Source organism: Schistocerca gregaria, chromosome 11 (assembly GCF_023897955.1).
Source record: "Schistocerca gregaria isolate iqSchGreg1 chromosome 11, iqSchGreg1.2, whole genome shotgun sequence".
NCBI lineage: Eukaryota > Metazoa > Arthropoda > Insecta > Orthoptera > Acrididae > Schistocerca > Schistocerca gregaria.
The window spans coordinates 109,347,539-109,369,791 of NC_064930.1; the positions used below are offsets into that span (position 1 = coordinate 109,347,539).

General features: G+C 43.4%; 1 protein-coding gene across 1 annotated transcript in view; it reads left to right on the forward strand.

The window, feature by feature from the left end:
• LOC126295379 (uncharacterized) overlaps positions 1-19,781 on the forward strand; it is a 188,941-nt gene extending 169,160 nt beyond the window's left edge. The window contains exons 10-12 of the mRNA XM_049987863.1: positions 337-407; positions 13,437-14,569; positions 17,230-19,781. Coding sequence (XP_049843820.1) covers positions 337-340 — 4 coding nt within the window. The 3' untranslated portion in view covers positions 341-407; positions 13,437-14,569; positions 17,230-19,781. The remainder of the gene's footprint in view (positions 1-336; positions 408-13,436; positions 14,570-17,229) is intronic.
• Positions 19,782-22,253: the final 2,472 nt, after the last annotated feature.

The following is a 22,253-nucleotide window of genomic DNA, read 5'->3' on the forward strand; positions in this document are numbered from 1 at the left end:
CTGTGTTATAAGCTGTTAAGCATAATTACTCTCTCTCTCTCTCTCTCTCTCTCTCTCTCTCTCTCTCTCTCTCTCTCTCACACACACACACACACACACACACACACACACACACACAGTTAATATATAAGAGTGTGTGTGTGTGTGTGTGTGTGTTTGTGTTATTGTGTGTGTTTGTGTTATTGTGTGTGTGTTATTGTGTTTATCAACGTACCAACGCTTTCGTTTGGTAAATTACAGAATCTTTGTTTTTAGATATATTTTTCCCACGTGGAATGTTTCTCCTATATCGACTAAGGATAAGCATCATATAATCCCTTTTGTTTATTTTTGCAGGTGAACTGGCAGTAGGGAGTGATAGCCTATCTACCACAAGGCGGATGAACTGAGCGAGTTAGAAGAGGCAGGTATGTGTATAAATGTTTAGTGTTTTAATGAGTCAAACTCGGCCCACTAAATTTTCATCTAACTAGTACTACACGATATCAAAAGCAGTTGACGAGCTAGTTCACTGGTGCACGCCCATAGATCAGGCACAGCATTTCAGTGAGGTGACTAAATTTCCACCATCAGATGCACCGACGAACTAAATACCCGGGAAATAGTGAAGGCACGAGGCGGATGGCTCCTGTGACAGTGCAGCTCGTCGAGTCTCTCAGCGGCTCCTCGGCAGTCTGTTTGTCGGTGCACCTGACGTCGACGAACCGGTCGCCACCTGGGATATTGTACTCGCTATTGTCCATCCGAGAATTATGCCGGGAGATGTTGAAGAACCACACGAGTGACCAGTTGTCGTCGTTGTTGTTGTCATCTTCAGTCGAAGACTGGTTTGGCACGGCCCTCTGACCAGTTCGTTGTTCCTTTTTCTGAACTGATACTTCCCATCCGTAATATTCTATTTGTTTAAATTTTTTTCTCCCTCTTCTTATAGTAATAGGAAACATTTTTGACCTTTCTTATCATGTCGTATATATAAATTTTTGATTGGCACACATACCAAACGTGGGTCACTGCACTGCAAATCTGGACTAGTAAACTTTACAGGGAATATTAAATATTGGCACGAAATAGCGCAGGCAAATCCAAAAGGTGTTTAGACCTTAGATTATCATTGAGCAGGAGCACTAAGGTCGGTCTGACACACGCCTCCAAGTCTGCCGCTAGCGGGCCGTCCTATTTGTTTTGGCAAAGGTGACACAGCTGCGTTGGAACACGTTTGAGGCTCATGTACTGGGAATAAAACCAGTCACAGAGCTTTTTTGGTGAACAGTGTGTTCTTTCGAATGATGTATGTTCGTGGTGCTGTAAAATCACACATTAGAACACAGTATTGGGACGAGGTGCTGTATTCGAAAACAGTTTAATTCTACAAAAGGACCAGACATTAAAACCACTTGCGAGCCTTTGATAAATTTGAATGCCCAGGCAGCATGCCCCTGGGACGGCTGTAGCTACTCCAGAAAACGTTGCCTCAGTTTCTGGACTTACTCAGCAACATCAAAGGAAATTCATACTAAGAACTGCGGCAGAGACCAAATTGAGACACTCCAGTGTACATACAGTTCAGGGAAACAATCTACGCATTTATGTTTGAAATTCAAAGTAGTAGGTCTTCCCACACCCACTGTGTGACAAACAGCTGACTTTGCAAATCAGATTCTCGGAACGACTGATAATGAAGGGTTTGATGTTGGCTGCAACTGGTTCACATACGAAGTACTCTCCTACTTGAATGAACTTGTGAATAAGCAAAACTGTTGATTTTGACATTTTGAAAATCCCCATTTGTGTGAAACAAAACATCTACAGTTTTCCAAAGTTAATGTTTGGGCTGTGGTATGCAGCAGATACGTTACCAGCCCCTTTTTTGTGTGAGTATTAAGTTCCAGTGAATTTCATGCTAAAATTTTGAAACAGTTTGCCACCTCACAGCAATTGATTTAGGATCGACCAGTCACCCGAGTGGTTTGTGGACTATGGGCCCTGATGACATCACAGGGAACAGGTGTTAAATTTTTTTGGCCAGTATTTTGGGAATACTGTCATTGTGATGGGTTGTCCCAAATTCATTGATGCAGGCACGGATTGGCCTCCGTATTCATCCAAATCTTGACTCCTAGTGATTAGTTTCTGTCGAGCACATTCAAAGACGGTGTCTATCAGAAGTATCCCACTGAGGTGACTGAGCTCAAATTGTATGTATGCCAATTGAATTAGTGTCTGTTGAGATACTTCGAGATATGATGCCAAATATCATTGTTCTTTTGTGTTACCTCTCTTCTGTGGGCAGTAGACACTTCGAAAGGATCGTGATGTGAATGCAGTGATTGCTTACAGAGAATGGGTTTGTCGATGCCTACCCGTGTCAAAGTTGTGCAGCATCCAGTACCACCCGTAAGCAGCTTTTGTCACTACTGTCACTTCTTACAGCTTTCACAATAAACATGGTGTTCGTTGCAGCCCTCTGTTGGTCTTTGTTCTCATGTTGTTTAATTTTAAAATCGGGAGTCATTTGTAGGATATCCTGTATCTGTTTGTAGCTTAGTGGTGTTTTAATGGTTTCACTAACCACCCCCCCCCCCCCCCCCCCCAAAAAAAAAAAGAAAAGAAAAACAAACACACACACACGGTCATACAATTTGTTATTTTGTCTTCATATATTTCTGTAGATGCTTTGTGGGCTGTTTTCGGTATATTCTTGTGCTGTATATGCTATGTTATCAAAAGTATCCGGGCACTCCCAAAAACATACATTTTTCATATTAGGTGCATTGCACTGCCACCTACTACCAGGTACTCCATATCAGCGACCTCAGTAGTCATTACACATCATGAGAGAACAAAATGGGATGCTCTAAGGAATTCTTGGACTTCGAACATTGTCAGGTGATTGGGTATCACTTGTGTCACCTGTCTGCATGTCAGATTTCCACACTTCTACACACCCCTAGGTCCACTGTTTCCGATGTGACAGTGAAGTGGAAATGTGAAGGGACACGTACAGCACAAAAGCATACATGCCGACCTCGTCTGTTGACTGACGGAGACCGCTGATGTTACGCCTTGCTTTGTGTAAGGAGCATAACCATTGGATGATTGAACAGTGGAAAAACGTGTGGAGTGACTAGTCACGGTACACAATATGGCAGGGCGACACGGTGTAGGTGTGGCGAATGCCCGGTGAACGTTATCTGCCAGCGTATGTAGTGCCAACGGTAAAATTCAGAAGCGGTGGTGTTATGGTGAGGTTGTGTTTTTCATGGAGGGGGCTTGCACCCCTTGTTGTTTTGTGTAGCGCTATTACAGCACAGGCCTACATTGATGTTTTAAGCACCTTCTTGGTTCCCACTGTTGAAGAGCAATTCGCGAATGGCGATTGCATCCTTCAACACGATCGAGCACCTGTTCATAATGTACAGCCTGTGGCGGGTCGTGTGGTTACATGACAATAACGTCCCTGTAATGGACTGGCCTGCACATAGTCCTGACATGAATCCTATAGGACGCCTTTTGGATGTTTTGGAACACCAACTTCCTGTCAGGCCTCACCGATGGACTTCGATACGTCTCCTCAGTGCAGAACTCCGTGTAGAATGGGCTGCCATTCCACAAGAAACCTTCCAGCACTTGATTGAATGTATGCCTGCGATGGTGGAAGCTGTCATCAAGGCTAAGGGTAGGCCAACACCGTATCGAATTCCAGCTTTACTGATGGAGGGTGCCACGAACTTGTAAGTCATAATCAGCCAGGTGTCGGGATACTTTCAATCACTTACTGTGTGTGGGAGTGTGTGTTGTAAAGTACACTGTCTCGTATCAAACAATGTAAAGTCCAGCTTGTAATATCAACTCTTATGCAGAGGATAGATTGCTACTTACAATTGGCTATACAGTTTCGCAACGTACATCTGAATGTAACTTGCTAAATTTCAATGGCTGCTTCACAACCTGGGCTATGTGGATCCTCCCCTCCACCGCCACCTTTTCTTAACTATGCAGATAGGTGTTATGACCCTCTCTCAACTTGCATCCCCTCTCCCGCAATCTGTCCTGCTCTCTACTGATACACCCACTGGATGCTCCCAGTCTTTGCTCCTCTCCTTTCCACTCCACTTCCTCCCCCCTCCCGACACACCTGCAGTAGCTTTGCCCGCCACCTGCAGTGTAGCTTTGCCCGCCACCTGCAGTGTAGCTTTGCCCGCCACCTCTAGTAGGCCAACCACGTTCCACCGAACAGCAATGTTGCAGTCCCTTGTGTGTGTGAGGTGTGCTTGCTTGTGTGTTTTTCTCTTTTGATGAAAGCTTTGGCCAAAAGCTTGATGTATAAGAGTCTCTTTGTCGTGCCCGCCTGCAATTTAACATGTCATTTTTATTGTAGTAGCTGTCTGTCCTTTTCGTAATTACTGGCACTGTCTCATATGTAATGCATGAAGGCATGTTGCAAACAGTTAATAAAATAATGTTGACAAAATGGTGGATGATTTAAGATCAAAATTATTACAAGGTGTACAACTTTGCTTCTGCCGTTTCTCCCCACATTTGAGGCTTTAATGGAACAAATTGGTTACACATGTATCATTCAAAGTATTTTCTATCGCTGGCTTTCTCCCATCTTCCGGGCAGTGTACGAATCCTGCGCCGAAAAAATTGTTCAGCTTTTGAAGCGATCAACGAATCGATCCAATTTGTGACTTTGTCTTGAGATCGGAAGTGTTGGTTAGCCAGGCCATGTGCCATTGATCTAACTAGATGATAGTCTGAGGGAGCAATGTCTGGAGAATACAGCGGGTGGAGTAGGACTTCTCATTTTAACGTTTCTAAGTACGTTTTGGCCTCTTTCGCAATGTGGGGTCGAGCGTTGTTGTGCTGCAGAATCACTTTATCGTGCCTCTCTCTGTATTGAGGCCATTTGTCTTTTAATGCTCTGCTTGAACGCATTAATTGCATTAAAAAACAAGCACCTGTGATTGTTTGAGTTGGTTTAAACACCTCTTGGAGCCGTGAATATTCGGTTTGGCCGTTGACGTGGAAGTGTGACCGGGATATCCCTGTGATATTTTGCGTTTAGGGTTATCGTAATGAACCCATTTTTCATTCCTGGTTACAATACGATGCAGAAATCCCTTCCGTTTTTGTCTCTGAAGCAACTGTTCACACACACACACACACACACACACACACACACACACACACACACCGTTCATTGTCTCTTGGTTTCAGCTCACATGGGACCCAAGTTCCTTCTTTCTGAGTCATGCCCATAGCCTTGTGATGTTTTGAAATGGCTTGCTGTGTCACTCCCACTAATCATGCGGCCATCTGCTCGAGTTTGACGCAAGTCTTCACTCAGCAATGTCTCCAAGTCTGCATCTTAGAACACATTCTCTCTTCCACCCCTATGCTGGTGTATGGCGTTAAAATCACTGTTCTTGAAGCTTTGAAACAACTCGAGACACGTTCTTTCACTAATATCATCCTTACCGAACGTATCTGAGGGCATTCGATGAGAATATAGTAGCATTTTTCAGTTTTAAGGAATAAAGTATATAAAAATCTGTGTTTTTCTATTTGGCTGGTAAAACTTTTAGTGAACATTGTGACTTTATGTCAAGGAGTGTGACAGGTGTGCAGCTTAATGTTGTCGTTTATCATTCTCCGTAGACCCCATTGAGGTGGAGAGCCTTCAGGGATGGAGAACAATTCAAAGTCTACGTTAACACGAGACACGGAAATTGTAGAGAATGTAAGGGAGGTGTTTGTGTTGTTGCCCCGGATGATGATTACACGAATATTTTGTCAGGATTTGTAAACGGCAGGTTCTTGAGGTACGGCAATACGTGAACACCAAGAAGTAAGTTTAAACAATTTTATTAACAAAGGCGGATTATAAAACACACGCACTACGTGTACCAATCATCACTGTGTCTGACATCCTAACACTGGCTAATTACAGTCTTATCGAAAGGCTCCACGGTGAGCTAAGAAAAGAGACATACTCACGTGCCAAGGCCGCGCTAGTTAATACTGTGTGCTGCGGGCGGCAGCCAGTCGCTTACTTTGCCTCGCACTGCGGCCGGATTCACATGTACTGACAAGCAAATTGTCAGCATTCCAGACGGGTTGGCTGGCAAGCGTGTGTTACGTACTGTATAGCTGGTGCAATCTGTAGACCCTTACAAGAAGTAATTTGTATACTGTGTGAACAATAACTGCTGAGTGCTATTCATGCTTATGCTGTTTAATTGTAATGAGAAAATGTAGAGGACAGCTGCTACTTCAAAAGATGTGGTGCCTCCTTGGTTTTACGATTAGTTAAAATTTGTGCTGTTAGTAGCTTATTTTTCCAGAAAACTATTTTTCTGCACTAGTTGATACTGAATACTATTTACAGTACATTACTGGAGTGTAGCTTTGTAACTGACACTGCTACTTGCTGTGTAGCTAACAGAGCTTTTCAATCTTAGTGTCCTGATATTCAGGCACTGTGTGGAAAGCATGGCTAATGACATACGACTGAGGAGGTGGTGCAATTATTAGCACACTGGATTCGCATTTAGGATGACGGCTGTTCAAACTCGCATCCGACTGTCCTGAGTTAGGTTTTCTGTGATTTCTCTAAATTACTTTGGGCAAATGCCGGGATGGTTCCTTTGAAAGAGCACTGCCGACTTCATTCCCGAGGCTTCCTAATCCGACGGGACTGATGACCTCACTGTTTTGCTTCCCGCGTATCACCTGACCGACCGACGATGCACATTTTTTCAAAATTTTCTTTTGAATTTGTTCCCAATTTTATGTTTTGCCACAACTTGTCGTTAAACACTGGTACTGGTGCAGCGACGCATGGTGAGCATCAGGGTGCATTACAGTTGCAATCAACCAACCTGGGTCTGGACAGGATGAGCAGGGCTTTGCTCATGAAGCTGTTTGTGAAAACAACAGCAGTAGTACTGCTGCTTTTTGTAAATATCGATGTATTAAAGAAGTACAGAGTGGTCTTCTTTGCGCACCAGGGTTGAACACAATTGAGAAATTCGAATTAACTGGATATTTGGAAATTGCTCCTTACAGAGGCCGACGGCTAAGTGCACCACAATGTTATTGTTGCCACGGCTGAGAATACTGGATGCAGTGTGCACTCTTGTAGCTATGTCCACAGTTATAAAAGTGCTGTGAACAGTTGTGAAATACTGCATCTACTCGAATCTAAGCTGCATGTGAAAAATGAGACTCGAAATCAAGGGGGGAAAAAAATCCCAGAATCTAAGCCACACTAAGAATTTGAGACCGAGACACAATTTAGGTCGAATGGATGAAGATACAGCTACAGTAGTTTGGTTCGAGTCGTAAGCTTGGCAGTTAAGCTCTACCAGGTAGCCATTGCTATGCGACAGGCACTCCGACCATATTTATACGGGTACCCTTCCTTTTTCAGGTGCTTCGTCTGGTTTGAATCGATTGATTATTTTGCTTTGACCTGATAAGTGCCGTTCTCTTTGTTATAGGTGTTTGTCACTCTAAGCTGAAAATGCATTATTGTACTGTGTCGTACGTTGTTTGTAGCATTCTGATAATGAGTGTTTACGATCTGTCGCTGTTCGCGGCATAGCTTGCTTTTGTGTGCACTACCTCTGCTTACAATATAAAAAAAAAAGAGAAATTGTCTCATTAGCGAAACAATAGCAAGAGACTGCTATTTGTTGTTACTTACACTGCTGCTTCCTTTGATAATGATCAACAAGATCTAAATAATAGACTGTGCATGATAGATGATGTTCTGAATGAGAGTTTAGCAAAAATTTTGCAGGCACCTCTAGTGCGTTACATTCTGCACAGAAATTAGTCATCTTAGATTTAAAAGTCTAGTCAGTTGCCATGCTTCATTTCTGATTATATCAGTATTCAGCATAAGAATAATACGAATATAAATATGACGCGATACATATATTCTTCAGTGTTTGCTGTTGTCTCACTCTATTTTCATAGTTTATTAGCCAGACAGGATTTAAATGAGATGGAAGCAAACACAAAAGAATACAGGGCGTAATGCTTAGATTCGTATTATTCTTGTGGTGGACTACTGCATGTAATTCATAATTTGTAAAGGTTCCTGTTAGCAACCAACTCTTATCACAGGTAGGAAAATATTCAGAATGTAGAGTTGGTCATATTGACATCGTCCCCAACAGTCTTGCCAGTCGGATTTTCGTAGTAGATTTTTTAGTGATGACTTCAAATGCAGTGTTGGTGTTGTCTTCAGTCCAAAGACTTGTTTGATGCAGCTCTCCATACTTTTCTATCCTGTGCAATGAAGAGTAGCCATACTTATAAAATACGAATGAAAATAACTTAGAAATTAAACGCTGAAATTTAAAATAAAATTGTATTAGGTGTGACTACGAAGGCTTTCCCGGTGTAATAATTGATAATATTCTTCTCGGGTATGCAGCCGGATCATAATGTCTTGATGACACAATATTTCCGCGGTCCAACTGGCCGCCGTCTTCAGGTGAGAGTGCTGTTGCACGATCTCGCCGGAACTGACTTCCCAGTGCAAGCGGCGGCCCCTATATAGGCCGCAGAAGACCCGCGACGCGTGCGCGAGAAGGTGCCGTAACTGCCCTCTAGCACAGTAGACATTCCCCGCAGCCAGTGATGGAAACAGGCGAAATTGAGATATCGCTGTCAAAAATTAAAAAATAAAAATAAATAAAAATTTTATTCCGACGATAGAACCACAGACCGTTGTTTTTTAATGTCAGATAACACAGGGTCCCAAGTCTTACTTAAAAGAAAACCCTTGTCTCTATTAATAAGATTGTCAGATAACCAAATCTCTACGGATTCTTTTAAAATACAGTCCCAATAGCGAGATGCAGGGGCAACCATTTGTGTCTCGTCATATAGTATTCTGTGTCCCTCGGTGAGACAGTGTTCCGCCACTGCAGACTTCTCAGGTTGAAGCAGCCTTGTGTGCCGCTGATGCTCAACACATCGCTCCTGAATGGTCCGCATTGTCTGACCAATATAAGCCTTTCCACAGTGGCCAGGGATCTTGTACACACTGGGCCACCTCAAACCCAAGTCATCCTTAACAGAGCCAAGGAGCGCTCTAATCTTGGCTGGCGGACGAAAAATACTTTTGATGTGATATCTTTTCAGAATCCTTCCTATCATCGAGGAAATGCTCCCAGCAAAAGGTAGAAAAGCTACAGATTTGCAGGTATCTTCTGGTGGTTCAGGCAAAGGTTCAAACTAGAAAGCACGACGGATCTGTTTATCTGTATAGCCATTCTGCTTGAACACAATCTTAAGATGGTCCAATTCTTGTGTCAAGCTTTCTCCATCTGAAATGGCATAAGCTCTTCTCGCCAACGTCCGCAGGACCCCCTTACACTGTAATGATGGATGACAGCTAGAAGCCTGTAAGTAACGGTCCGTGTGCGTAGGCTTTCGATAAACGCTGTGTCCCATCATCCTTTCTATACACCAGAACATCCAGAAACGGAAACTTTCCATCATTTTCCACCTCCATGGTAAATTTGATACTAATTCCCTGCATCCTAGGACCATTCAGGAGCGATGTGTTGAGCATCAGCGGCACACAAGGCTGCTTCAACCTGAGAAGTCTGCAGTGGCGGAACACTGTCTCACCGAGGGACACAGAATACTATATGGCGAGACACAAATGGTTGCCCCTGCATCTCGCTATTGGGACTGTATTTTAAAAGAATCCGTAGAGATTTGGTTATCTGACAATCTTATTAATAGAGACAAGGGTTTTCTTTTAAGTAAGACTTGGGACCCAGTGTTACCTGACATTAAAAAACAAGAGTCTGTGGTTCTATCGTCGGAATAAAATTATTATCTTTTAATTTTTGACAGCGATATCTCGATTTCGCCTATTTCCACCACTGGCGGCGGGGAATGTCTACTGCGCTAGAGGGCAGTTACGGCACCTTCTCACGCACACGTTGCGGGTCTTCTGCGGCCTATATAGGGGCCGCCGCTTGCGCTGGGAAGTCAGTTCCGGCAAGATCGTGCAACAGCACTCTCACATGAAGATGGAGGCCAGTTGGACCGCGGAAATATTGTGCCATGAAGACGTTATGATCCGGCTGCATACCCCAGAAGAATATTATCAAAATTGTATTAGGTTTTTAATACATCTTATACGAAATGTTTAAAATATCAGTCACCATTCTAAGTCACTATCGCTCGATTCTTTTTTGCTAATTTCTTAATGCAGAGCATAGTTCTATGTACCATCTAGTGCATTGGATACTGAATATTTTTTTATATGCTTGTTGCACAGTCTGATTTAGAACACACTTCCATGCATCATAAATCCATTGTCACACTTGCGACAATCTTGCGCCATTCACACGTCCTGTTGGTGTCAGTTGTCTGTCGCTTTTCAAAAGCCAGTCTGTGTACATGCATTTAAGCTTGTCATTAAATGGTTCATTCAAGAAGACGTCAAGTGATTGCAGAATTGATGTCATCCCATCTGGAATTACTACCAAGTCCGTTTTGATTTCCTCTAATTTTCGTTTTACTGCAATTGTTGTATGGCCTGTGTACACGTCTAATAACCAACAGACTGCGTAAACCAAGCATTGCGCCAGGACAGTGATTCCACACAGGCCTAATCCACTCCAGCACCATGTCCTCCGTAAACCACCCAGTTCTGTTTGCTCGTACAATTACAGTTTTTGGAAACGCTTCTGATTTCGGTAAAGTCTTTCACTTGAAAACTACGAATGGGGGTAATTTATGTCCATCTGCTGTGCAAGCAGGCCTGAAGGACATCCGCTGTTTTTTCAACCCCTGATGTAAGAACACTTATGTCTTTCTTTCCATTGGCGTCAACTGTATAATTTGATGGCATGTCGAAAGATATGGGAGTTTGGTCAGTATTTCCTGTCTGACCAAGAAGGTATTGCTTTTCTGCTATTTGTTGTGACTTATGCTGCTGCTTTCTTTGATAATAATCAACAAGAACCAAATAATAGAAGTGATGAAATTCTACAAGTTTTCTTCATAATTTTTCGGCAGCTTCTGTGCAACTGAAGTTCGCCTCCGAAGTGAAAAACCCTAGTGCATCGTAAACAGATCACTCCAGCTGCAACTAGCCTTAAAATTTTTGGTTTTTTGCTCTCAAGCAATTTAGTGTGTTTTAATTTTTGAAATTTCAGTGTTCACAGGCAGGAATTTCTGACACTGTTCCTTAACAAATTCATTCAAAATCACTTCTAGTGCATGATATCGGCCGCACTTTGACCCACTAAATGCTTTCTAGCTAGTTGAACATTCAAATAATTTGTCTCTCTGCAGTCGCCATCGCCTGATGTTGCTCTCGTCAATCCCGTATTGCAGACCTGCAGCACAATTAGAACTTTGTTCCGCAAAAGAAATAACTCCCCTCTTGAATTTGGAACTATAATGAAAGTGCTTCCTTGTGGTTCACTAACACCGACAAGCACTTCACAAAATTCCACGAAGTAATAGGTGCCGCTATGTGAAATCTTAATGAGCCCCAGCGTATCAACTTGTGCAACAATCCTAAAGCCTTGTGCATCATTGGTATTTTTGTGTAAAGAAATTAATTTTTGTAGCTATGAATATTTGAAAGGCTGCTACATTCAAAGACAAATACTATGGAATTTCTGTTTACTTCGTTGGATAGTGTACAAAAATGCAGTGGTCGAAATTTGTGGTGGAGAAAAAAAGCTCGTATTCTACCCCTTTTAATTTATTTACTGACACAGAGGTTTTGGCACCAGTATTTATCTTTATGCCTGCAAAGCGCGCGCGCGTGCGCGTGTGCGTGTGCGTGTGCGTGTGCGTGTGCGTGTGCGTGTGCGTGTGTGTGTGTGTGTGTGTGTGTGTGTGTGTGTTTGTTCCCCTCCCCCGCTGTCGTTTATTCGTTACCTTTCATCCACATATCATTGCAAGTGTGTCCACCACATAGTTTCATTGTCCTACAATCACACGTTTTTCGGGGGGGGGGGGGCTCTCGAGCAGTGAAAACTTTATTCTAACCACCTTGCACTTTTCTGTAGAGGACTAATGGCTGGAACACAGAAACATACGAGGGTAATCCCAAAACTAAGGTCTCCTACTTTTTTCTAAGTACAGAACTTTGTGTGGCAGTTAGTCACACTGTTATGAAGAGTGCCTCATGTGCTGTGTGTAAACATGCACACGGCGCGCTGAGTCGCTCAGTCTTGGCTGGCAGCCGTTGAGAAAGGAGCTCTCGTTGGATGTTACCGCCAAGTGTGAATTGCGTGCAGTTATTGGGTTTTGAATGCAAAGGGCACTGCATCGATTGAAATCCATCGCCAATTGATGGAAATGTATGGTGAGTCGTGCACGGGTGTCAAAAATGTTCGTAAGTGGTGTAGAGAGTTTTGCTGCTGGTCGGATCGCAATTCGTGATGAACAAAGGAGCGGGAGACCGTCAGTTTCTGAGGAGGGGTATTGCTGGTCGACTTCATGCCCACTGGGACCACAATTAATGCTGACAGGCACTGTGAGACTGAAAAAACTTAAACAGACAATTCAAAACTGGAGAAGAGGAATGTTGAGCGAGGGTGTACACATTCTGCAAGACAACGCTCGCCCGCACATCGCTCGGCAAACCGTTGCTCTCCTGCAACAGTTTCAGTGGAACGTAATCACCCACCCACCCACCCACCCTGTAGTTCTGATTTGGCGCCCAGTGACTATCACCTGTTCCCTAGGTTAAAAGAACATTTGACCGGAAAACGATGCAGCTCAGACGATGAGATGAAAGAAGAGGTTCATAACTTTCTGAACAGCATGGCCACGAGCTGGTTGACATGGGCATACAAAAACTGCCACAGCGTCTAAAAAAAATGCATCGACAGAAATGGTGATTATGTCAAATAATAGCTGAATGTTCAATCTATAAACTGATGTAAGCCATTGTAGAAATAAACAGGAGACCATTCTTTCGGGATTACCCTCGTATAACAGAAAACAGCTTTTGTACTTTCTCTTTTTCTAGCAAAACTGCAAACATTCTGTGTTCCAGCCGTCAGTCTGCTATAATTGAGTGGTTGCTTTTTCCTTATTTTATGTATTGCTACACCGAGAACTTCCCATTATTGTTAAAAGTTATTTTGTGTCTTGTGTTGTCATTGTATAATTCACAGTTAAATTTAAACTGTTTTATCAGCAGCAACAAGAACCATTAAGTAATACAGGTATTATGTACTACAGGAATGTAAGAATTCAGAGATGCTTGAGTAAGCTTCTGCAAGATTTACAGTGTATGTCCCACTTCTTGTGAAGCAGAAATATTAAATCGTTGTTCCAGTTTTGGGAAATTACCAACTCTTTTGTAGAAATTTTGCATTGTGTAATACTTTCCTCCTCTCACTTCACTTTGTTTATCTTCATTCCCACAGGCAACAAACGGTTCTGCAGCTATACGAAGAAGACGGCTCACTGTGACGTGAAAACAGGTAGCAGTGACAGTCCAGACGACGACACGTAGTTGCCGAGTGTCCGCACCAGAATGTCGTGAGTCACAAAAATATGAAACTCGGACAGTACACTCTGGAGATGGAAAGCATGTTTGTAACATGTAGGAAGTACAATTTTGGCTGTCCTGGATCCTACACTGCTTTGATCGTAATGGGGCATGTACAGTGTTACACACATCTGAGGTTACATGCAGAATGCCATTCGTATTGTGAGAAATCAATATGCAGTTGGCTACAGAAGGCTGCAGTGTCGGAGTTGGGTTGTTGGCGTAAAGTGTGGGACTGCGCCTGCTCGGGCGATATGTGATAGATGGCATTCGGATTGTCTTTAATCATGTGACAATCTGTACTAAATTCAGAGAGCTCTTTTGTATGTGCTGGAAAAGAATTCACACACTGTGTGTGACAAGATTTTTGTTGTGGCGTGTAATACACAGTACCACTTGCATAGTAAGATTTGTTAGAGACCAATTTCTGCTGTAGAGCTTCCGTTTCTTGAGTTTAATGTGACAGAATAAAAGCTGAGGTTAGTGACACTAATGTACAAGGAATTAAATTCTACTACACAAGTGGCATTGTGAATTGCATACTGTTCTCTGACCACTTGGTGTTGCTCTGTGCAACTGTGGCAAATATTACCAAACTGTTGCTTGCACCTGGTTAAGTGACTTTACTTATGTGAAGAGACAGGATATTTATGGTAACTGTATTGCTGTATGAGAAGAGTGTAAACTTCTGAAGACCATAAGGACTAACTTTAGCTCTGTTGTTGTGTTTCTTAAATGTGTTATGTTATTAAGTATTTATTTTTTACTACTCAAATGCAGTTTTTGGCAATTCAGAATTTAGTTTTGGAAGGAAATGGAGCAGATTATGTGCTTGGTCAAATTTGCTGGGCTCAATCCAGTCTTTGTGTTCCCCCTAAAGTTTTTACCTTTGCAGCTCCCTCTAGTGCCATAGAAGGTATTTGCCAATGTCATTACTTAACTTGTTGAAAGACAAAATTTTGCCAAGGTTAGAGCTAAAATGAAAATGATGAGTGTTTGCTTTTAAACGTAATCCTCATCATCTCTGAATTTTTGAAACCAACAACTTTATTATATACAGGGTGTTTCAATAAATGTGTTTGCCTCTGCAAGTTACAAAGTAATAGGCGACGGAAATATTTATTGCGGTAGGTCACCATAAGAAACGTTACACTGTCAGCGGAGCTATGAACATAGTTTATTGTATTATTATCCAAAGAGTTACAGTAAAAAGATACAACTTTTTAAATGGAACAGTAGTTGTTTCTGTCAGGCACTGGAATCGCAACACCAGCTGTGTATACATCAATTTAAATTACATTCCTATCAATTCAGTTTGGGGGCTGCAACCCTTAAAAGTTTCAGGGGACAATACCTCACATGCTGCACATAACACAGCGCACCTTCTAACTGTGGTACGGCCGAGTTGTAACGTTGCCGGTGTCACAGAGCGAGAAGCTTCCACGATGCGTTGTTGGACTGCCGACTGTCGCTGCACACGGCCGTATACCCGACAGTTCCAGCCACACAAACAAACAGGGCGCAGTTACTGGCATTGGATGAAGGTGGCATACACGAACGACGAGTACATTGACGTGTTGCCGATGCTCGGCGAGCGCCGATGCGATGCCACTGGAGCGGCCGTGGCGTACGACATGAGATATCCTAGGCGGAGAGCTTCAGCAGCTGTTACGTTCTTACATGCCGGACTACGACTTCGGGAAACGTGCAGCTCGGTAATGTGCCGCTGTAACAGATGAAGAACTGCAGAAAGTGAGGTGGTGGAGGTGTTCGTTTTAGCTGCAGTACACCACGATGCTCGTGTCAGCTTACGGGCCTTTGCTGCAGTCCTGGTGTCAGTCTCACATCTGCGTGGCGTATAGTACACGGCCAGACGTTTCACCCTTACCGCATGTCACTGACCCAGGTGCTGCACGGGAACAATTCCCGTGCGAGAGTTACATTCTGTGAATGGGCCACGTGTAATTCCACGCTGGAGTCTTTACGAGGTGTTAAGCTTAACTAGTCACACCTTTTAGCCAAAGCCTTTCTGCTTCATTAATCTTAAGTGCACTTGTTACCGTTACTTGTTCTCTTGAGCAAACACCACTGTGCTCCAGTGTCTGTCAATAAATTCAAATACCTCTACTCTATGCAATACAACACTAAAACATCATTCTCTGTTGCACAGTCGATTATCCAAACTGTGGTTTACCTATCGCAACGAGGCCCGACTGTGTGGCCTTGCCGCCTCTTAATTGCCCTGCACCACTTTGATGGTTTTAGTGGATACTGGGACACTGCCTTTTTCCCCAGGCGTGCCAGGGTCCTTCGTGACAATCTTTAGCTCAGTGGCCCTGCCGCTTGCACTTGAAGCAGGCTACGTCTTTTACCCTTGTACGTGGGTCTCCACAGTGCCCAGGTAAATTACATTTTGGACATCTACACTCCCCTAGCCCTCCATCGGTTTCTCTGTGACTTCCTCTGAAATGTCTTGTATCTATCGGACGAACCTTTCTTAACCTCACCCGGCATTCTGCGCCTGTGTGCCCCGGCTTGTCGCACCCGTAGCGAAAGTTTGTAAATTCTTTGCCCGTACTCTGCCCTTTGGCCTATTCTTCCTACACTTGCTTGCAATATGGCCTCTCAACCCGCATGTGAAACATTTCAATTCTTTAATCTCTCTAGTGCTCTCCACCACTTCCTTCCCACGGTTGACGATTGCCCTCAGGACTAGTCCCCGCTCTTTCGTGGACAGTATTGCACACTCTTCCTGCAGTGCCAACTCCACTGCTGCTGCTAAGGTAATTCCGTCGCCTCTGCTTCTCACTATTGTTTGTACTCTATTGTTGCTTAACCCCTGTATAAAGCAGGCACTTCCTAATGAATTAGTCAGTTCTAGACACTGGACTTGCATTCGGGTGGACGACGGTTCAATCCCGCAGTCGACCATCCTGATTTAGGTTTTCCGTGATTTCCCTAAATCGCTCCAGGCAAATGCCGGGGTGGTTCCTCTCAAAGTGCACGGCCGACTTCCTTCCCCAGTCCGATGAGGCCGATGAACGCTCTGTCTGGTCTCCTTCCCCAAACAACCCAACCCCAACTCAATCAGTTCTATCGCACCCTTCAAGTTTTCTCTAGCTGTAACTCTGTTTACTGCTTCTCTAAAATCTCTCTGCGTTTTGTCTATTCGGCTTGCCCACATTGCAATTGGCTCTCCCTGTACCTGCCTTGCTTTGAAAATCTTACTTGCGTAGTAGTCTAAGGTACACTTACTCACATAGTTTTCTTCTAGAACACGTTTCACCTCTGCCACGTCCATGTGTATTCACGTGCTGACAGTCTCAATCTGGCGTCACCGGTTATTTTTGCTTTAATGAACTTCAGTAATGTTTCGTGTTCCTCTGGCTTTACTAGTTCAAATGCTGCATCTACATTTTCTATAAATTCCCTTAAATCCTTCGAACACTTTTGAAACAATACATAAGGCTTCTTTATCTGACATCTTACCGTTAGTGGAGGTTGACGGAACTTTGTTAGACTGGGTCATCTTAACTATGTTAACACTTAACAATATAAAGATACAATATTCTTAAGACAGTATTCTAAAGACTGCTTCTCTTGTGGTGCGCCATCTTTTCTGTTGATCCGCGTTGTCCCACACTGTCTTTGTGCCCACGCTGCTGCAGATGAGTCGGCCGCCGTTCTGCCGGGCTGTGAGGACCATATATTTCGCCTCGGCTGCCGCTGCTGCGCTTGCTGCTGATCGGCCCGGACCCTCGGTCTCGGACGCTGGCTGCTTAGGCACCTCTATGCCTCGTCGTGCTGCCGTTGTCCTTCATTGCCGTGCACCTGCGAGGACTACCTTTCTGGACTCTGCCGTAGTGGGGCTACTGTGAGTCACCACAACTTCCTGCCAGTTGCCACAGTCTCTGTAGCAAAATCTACTGGCTCCTTACTCCTATTTGCCTATGTGCCTTTGTGATACCCCACACCTGGCACCAACATTTTTGTTTGTCATGTCCCAAGCGTGGGTATTGCAAGGGATTGAGCGACACGGTTCATGAAAGGGATTCAGCCGCCTGTTGACCTTAGTGAGAGGGAGACTTTTTGATCTGGCTAAGAGGTGGAAACCCCTGATGTGAAGGTACAAGGCAAGGAAGCGGGTGGAATTGAAGTCTTGCTAACTTTAACAAGTTGCAGTTTATTCCGAAGAATTACATCTCACCCTAACTGCATGGTGATTGCGTTCTCAGGAAAGCCGAGTCTAAGACAGAGGCCGTGACCGATTCCACTATTCTGACTGCCTACTAGAAGCTGTGCAGTACTTCCTAGCGCTCTACGTCAGAGTCCCGCCTGGCTACGCCCGAACGCTCTTCGGCGACTGTCTGGAATATATTCTTGCATATGACACGGGCTACCAATATATGATGAGAGAAAAATATATGAAGTACCGATGTTGTTGGTATTAGTTATTCCATCTACGTTACCAACAATAGTATCACACAAATGAATGTATTCCTCATTTCAAAGTTTCGCTTGATTATACCTGATGTATCGCAATTGCTCGCTTTCAGTTTTCGCGTACATATCAACAGTATATTGATGAAACAGCTGGCAGCATCGGAGAATATTATTGTCTTCATTGGCACGAATCATCAACCGATATGCGCAGAAGTTCATTGTGCTCACTTTCTTGCTGGTTTCTGCACCTACAAAGTAAAAATATAACTAAGACAAAAAGAAATGAATTGTTTATAAAAATAAAATATTAGGTAATGACGTGTAGATTGTACCTGTTCCTGGATTTATTTGTTTGATATTCAAATGATATTAATCTTCTCCTTCCCAAAATATCAATGGATATTGCGAAGTGTCGTAAGAGCGATGACTGTCTTCAATCGTATGCACTGTGTTATCTCTGCGTTGGATTCGTATAGCTCGATGTTCAAATGTGTCGCCAACCATAACAACTGCAACTTCATTAATGGTCGGTGCATTATATAGGCCCGCGTGTTGCCCAGATGGTACTTTATCTCCTTTGATGACGGTTGTATAGTTGTCGTTTTGCAGTCTGTTTGAAACGGTATTGAACAACTGGACAAACTGCTTATGATTGTGTAAGAACGATTCTGAAATACCCACTATTTCTCGCACCTCCATCTGCTCGATACGGTTGTACTGGCTGCATGCGTTTGCATGGTGCTCCTCATCACCCATGAAGTAGATTTGCAGAAATTTTGAATCAGTAGCAGGCATCGACATTAAAAACTAATTTGATGATACACTTGGCCCTGAATCTTGTAGCTCCAGCCAACAGTGTTTGCAGTGGTTCTGGCGGTGAATTCAATGGTGGCAATACAACTTTTCCAGATGCGCAGCAGAAACCGGCAGATTCACCTTTGTATTTGAGTGCATGACAGTGTTGGCATTGTTTGTTCATAGCACCGATTACAATTTGTGAATGTGACAAATAGTCAATGTCCGACTCGTATTGAAACGCAAGGCAAAGAAGTGATGCACATTGCAGCGATACACTAAAGCGGAACATCACTTTATCACTAAAAATTACACACTGTAGAAATGCATCATCTTCCATCTTTGTAGCACATAACCAGAAAATGCAAGACACTTCTCTTTGTCATTGGGATTGAGAGCCTGCACAAGAAACTCTGTCTCAGAACTTTCCGTACAGTCGGTTGAGGCATTATAAGTTCTCGACTGGCTCTTTTGGTAGACTTAACAGATACTGCCCACGAAACTTTCTCGAATCCGTCAGACATCATCCTCTGATGCGTGCATTTGGCCTGTGCTTTTTCTCTGTTTTAACTGCTTTTGCGAGGTGGTGGTTGAATATCAAATTTGGTACGAAACACCCGTTGCAGTGCAGTTTATGACTCCCTTTTGCAAACTCGGGAATGCCGAAGACCTTGTGCGCTAGTCGCCATCTCTCACAACTGACAGTGAAACAGAATGACTGCCCTATTGCCACGCGAACTCTACCGGCTACTTCTGAAACTCTCCCGCCACTGCCCGCCACTACCACCATGAACTGTGAAATTTCCTCTTTTCATTGGTACAAAACTTGTATATAGAACAACCCTGTATATTTGTAGAAACAAGAAACGGTTCACTTACTGCTCCAGCTTTGGGATGTCTATTTTTACAAGTGAAGTGTGGTAGGAAGAAACCTAATCTGTTCACTCTGTGTGTTGTCAAATTAATTGAAAGTTTTCTGTGATTGCCGTGACTCAGGAATTCAGCCCCCCCCCCCCCCCCCCCTGCTGCTTTCAATTAACTTCTGTTTTGCTGCCATATTCAAGTGAGGGCCTCCGCTAGTCACGTTTTCTGTTACAGTACACTGACTGGCACGAAAAATGCAACTCCTCAATTTCTTACAAAAACTGAAATTTATTTTACATTTATGACACGAATCCACTATCTTATGATGGAATGTTGCGGTATGGTCCCTTCTAAGAGTCCAGCAAAAGAAAGACGATTATAAACAAATTTAAGAAATTAAGCCAGAGCTGCACATTTCAAAGGAATTTTGAGTAAGCTAATAAAGGTAATGCACATCTATTTTAAGTTGTACATTCACACTTTACTTCAGACGTTGAAGATCTCTGTTCGCACCTTCAGAAGCGTGTATGCCACCTGTTGCACCAGTGACAGCATTCAACCTTTCCGGCAGGCTCCTGATTAATGTGGGAATGTCATGTTGATGAATCGTATCCCATTCTTCCAGGAGGATGTTCCTTAAGGCCTGTAGGGTCTCTGGATAGTGCCGACAGGCTCTTCTTCTCGGCCAGTCCGAAATGTGCTCAGTAGAATTCAAATCAGGGCTTCGAGCAGGCTAACCTGTAGCATGAATCGCTGTTTCATCCGAGAACTCTCTCACAATTCTCACAACATGTGGGCATGCATTGTTGTACATTAGTGTAAAAGCACCAATAAATAAAGCGAAAGGCACAACATGCAGCAGAAGGATTTCCTCCACACTCCCGTGCTCCACAAATGCCAAATCCGTCCCTGCAGCTGTATTGATTCCTGCCCATATCATCACATAACCACCCTGAAAGGGCATCCTAGATGAGAATAATCAAGGGGGATACCTTTCCCCTGGCCTTGTCCAGACCTTCTCTCTTCTGTCAAGTGATCGGAGGCCAAATCGCGATTCATCAGTAAATGACACTTAATACCGTTGTCGTACTGTCCAACCAAAATGCTCTCTCGCGAAATGTGGTCGAACTGTGCAATGCTCTGTGGTGAGTTCTGGACTTGTAGCAGGTCTTCTAGACTGAAGATTGGTATCATCCAGTCTTCTTCAAATTGTTCACACACCAACATTGACCCCTTGAACCTGGTGGGGTCAATTTCGTGCTTCAGTAGCAGTGATGTGACAGTTGTGAACACCTTGATATTCTAAGAAGTGGTCATCTCTCTCTGATGTTGCTCTTCTTGGGCCTGTTCCTGGCCTCCTTGTAAAGCCTCCATTTTCCCTACAACTTTTTACTGTTCTGGAAATTGTGTACGGTGCAGTCCTCAACACTTCAGCAACATAATGCGGCCATCTTCCACCAGAACATCAGCTTTTGCAGCTTGTTCAAGGCTTAACGGCATGTCGACTCTAGATATCTCATTACGACACTCGCAGAAAGATCCTACAGACACGTGTGATTGAAAGGGTAACAATTCAGGATACAACAATAAGTGCTATAAGAGGGGGGGGGGGGGGGAATATTATTCACTCCCATTCAGTGATGTGTTTCCCAGGTTGCGCGCGGGAAACGACAATTGAGGGTAGTGCTATAAACAATCGACACTTCAATGTTTGCTCACAAAGCAATGCCAGTTACATACCTCATCTCAAAAAATTGGCTGAAGTGCTTCACTTTGATGAAATAGGTAATCACTCAATGATTACACGTCATTTATTGGGTTTTGCAAATGACATGCTGGTCAATGTATATGTGACTGACAAGGTGTTGAGAAAAATTCTCTTTGCAATACAGTAACCTGTACGTATACTGAGTAACTGTGGTAAACAGTATAGATTCGTTCTACTTGATACATAGTATACAGAACAATACTTATAAGAATAGTAATATTGTAACAATGGAAGGTCCCGGATGGAACTGCTATACATCTTAGTTTTCATCCAAAGAGCCTTCATCTGAAGTACAAAATACATATACATTACGGCCACAGCAGTCAGAGACAGTTGTCACGTGTGTGTGTGTGTGTGTGTGTGTGTGTGTGTGTGTGTGTGTGTGTGTGTGTGTGTGTGTGTTTTCTACTTCAGATAAAAACCTTTAGGGTGGAAGCTAAGATGTATCACAATCTTTTCATTGTGCCTGTCTGCAACTCAAAGTATCTTCTATCTATTTCATAATGATAATATTGTACTGTGTTAACCCTTCAAGCCGGTAGTTTCTGGGCGCGTGTCTAGCCTACTGGCGGTAGTTTATACGGCTGGCTGGCTTCAGAATGCAGCGTTTCAGTGAAATTGTTCTAGGATGGGAATTACTTGTTCAAATGTTATGAAAATGTCAGGAATTGGTGTCAATACATATTTATTACAATTAAAACATACATTGTCACTTAAAATGAATTTCGAGTGGTATATTTTAAAACAATCTTCGAAACAAAGTCCTACACCACAGTCCTTGCACCAGAAAGATGTTTCCTTACGTTTCCCCGTCTTCTTGCA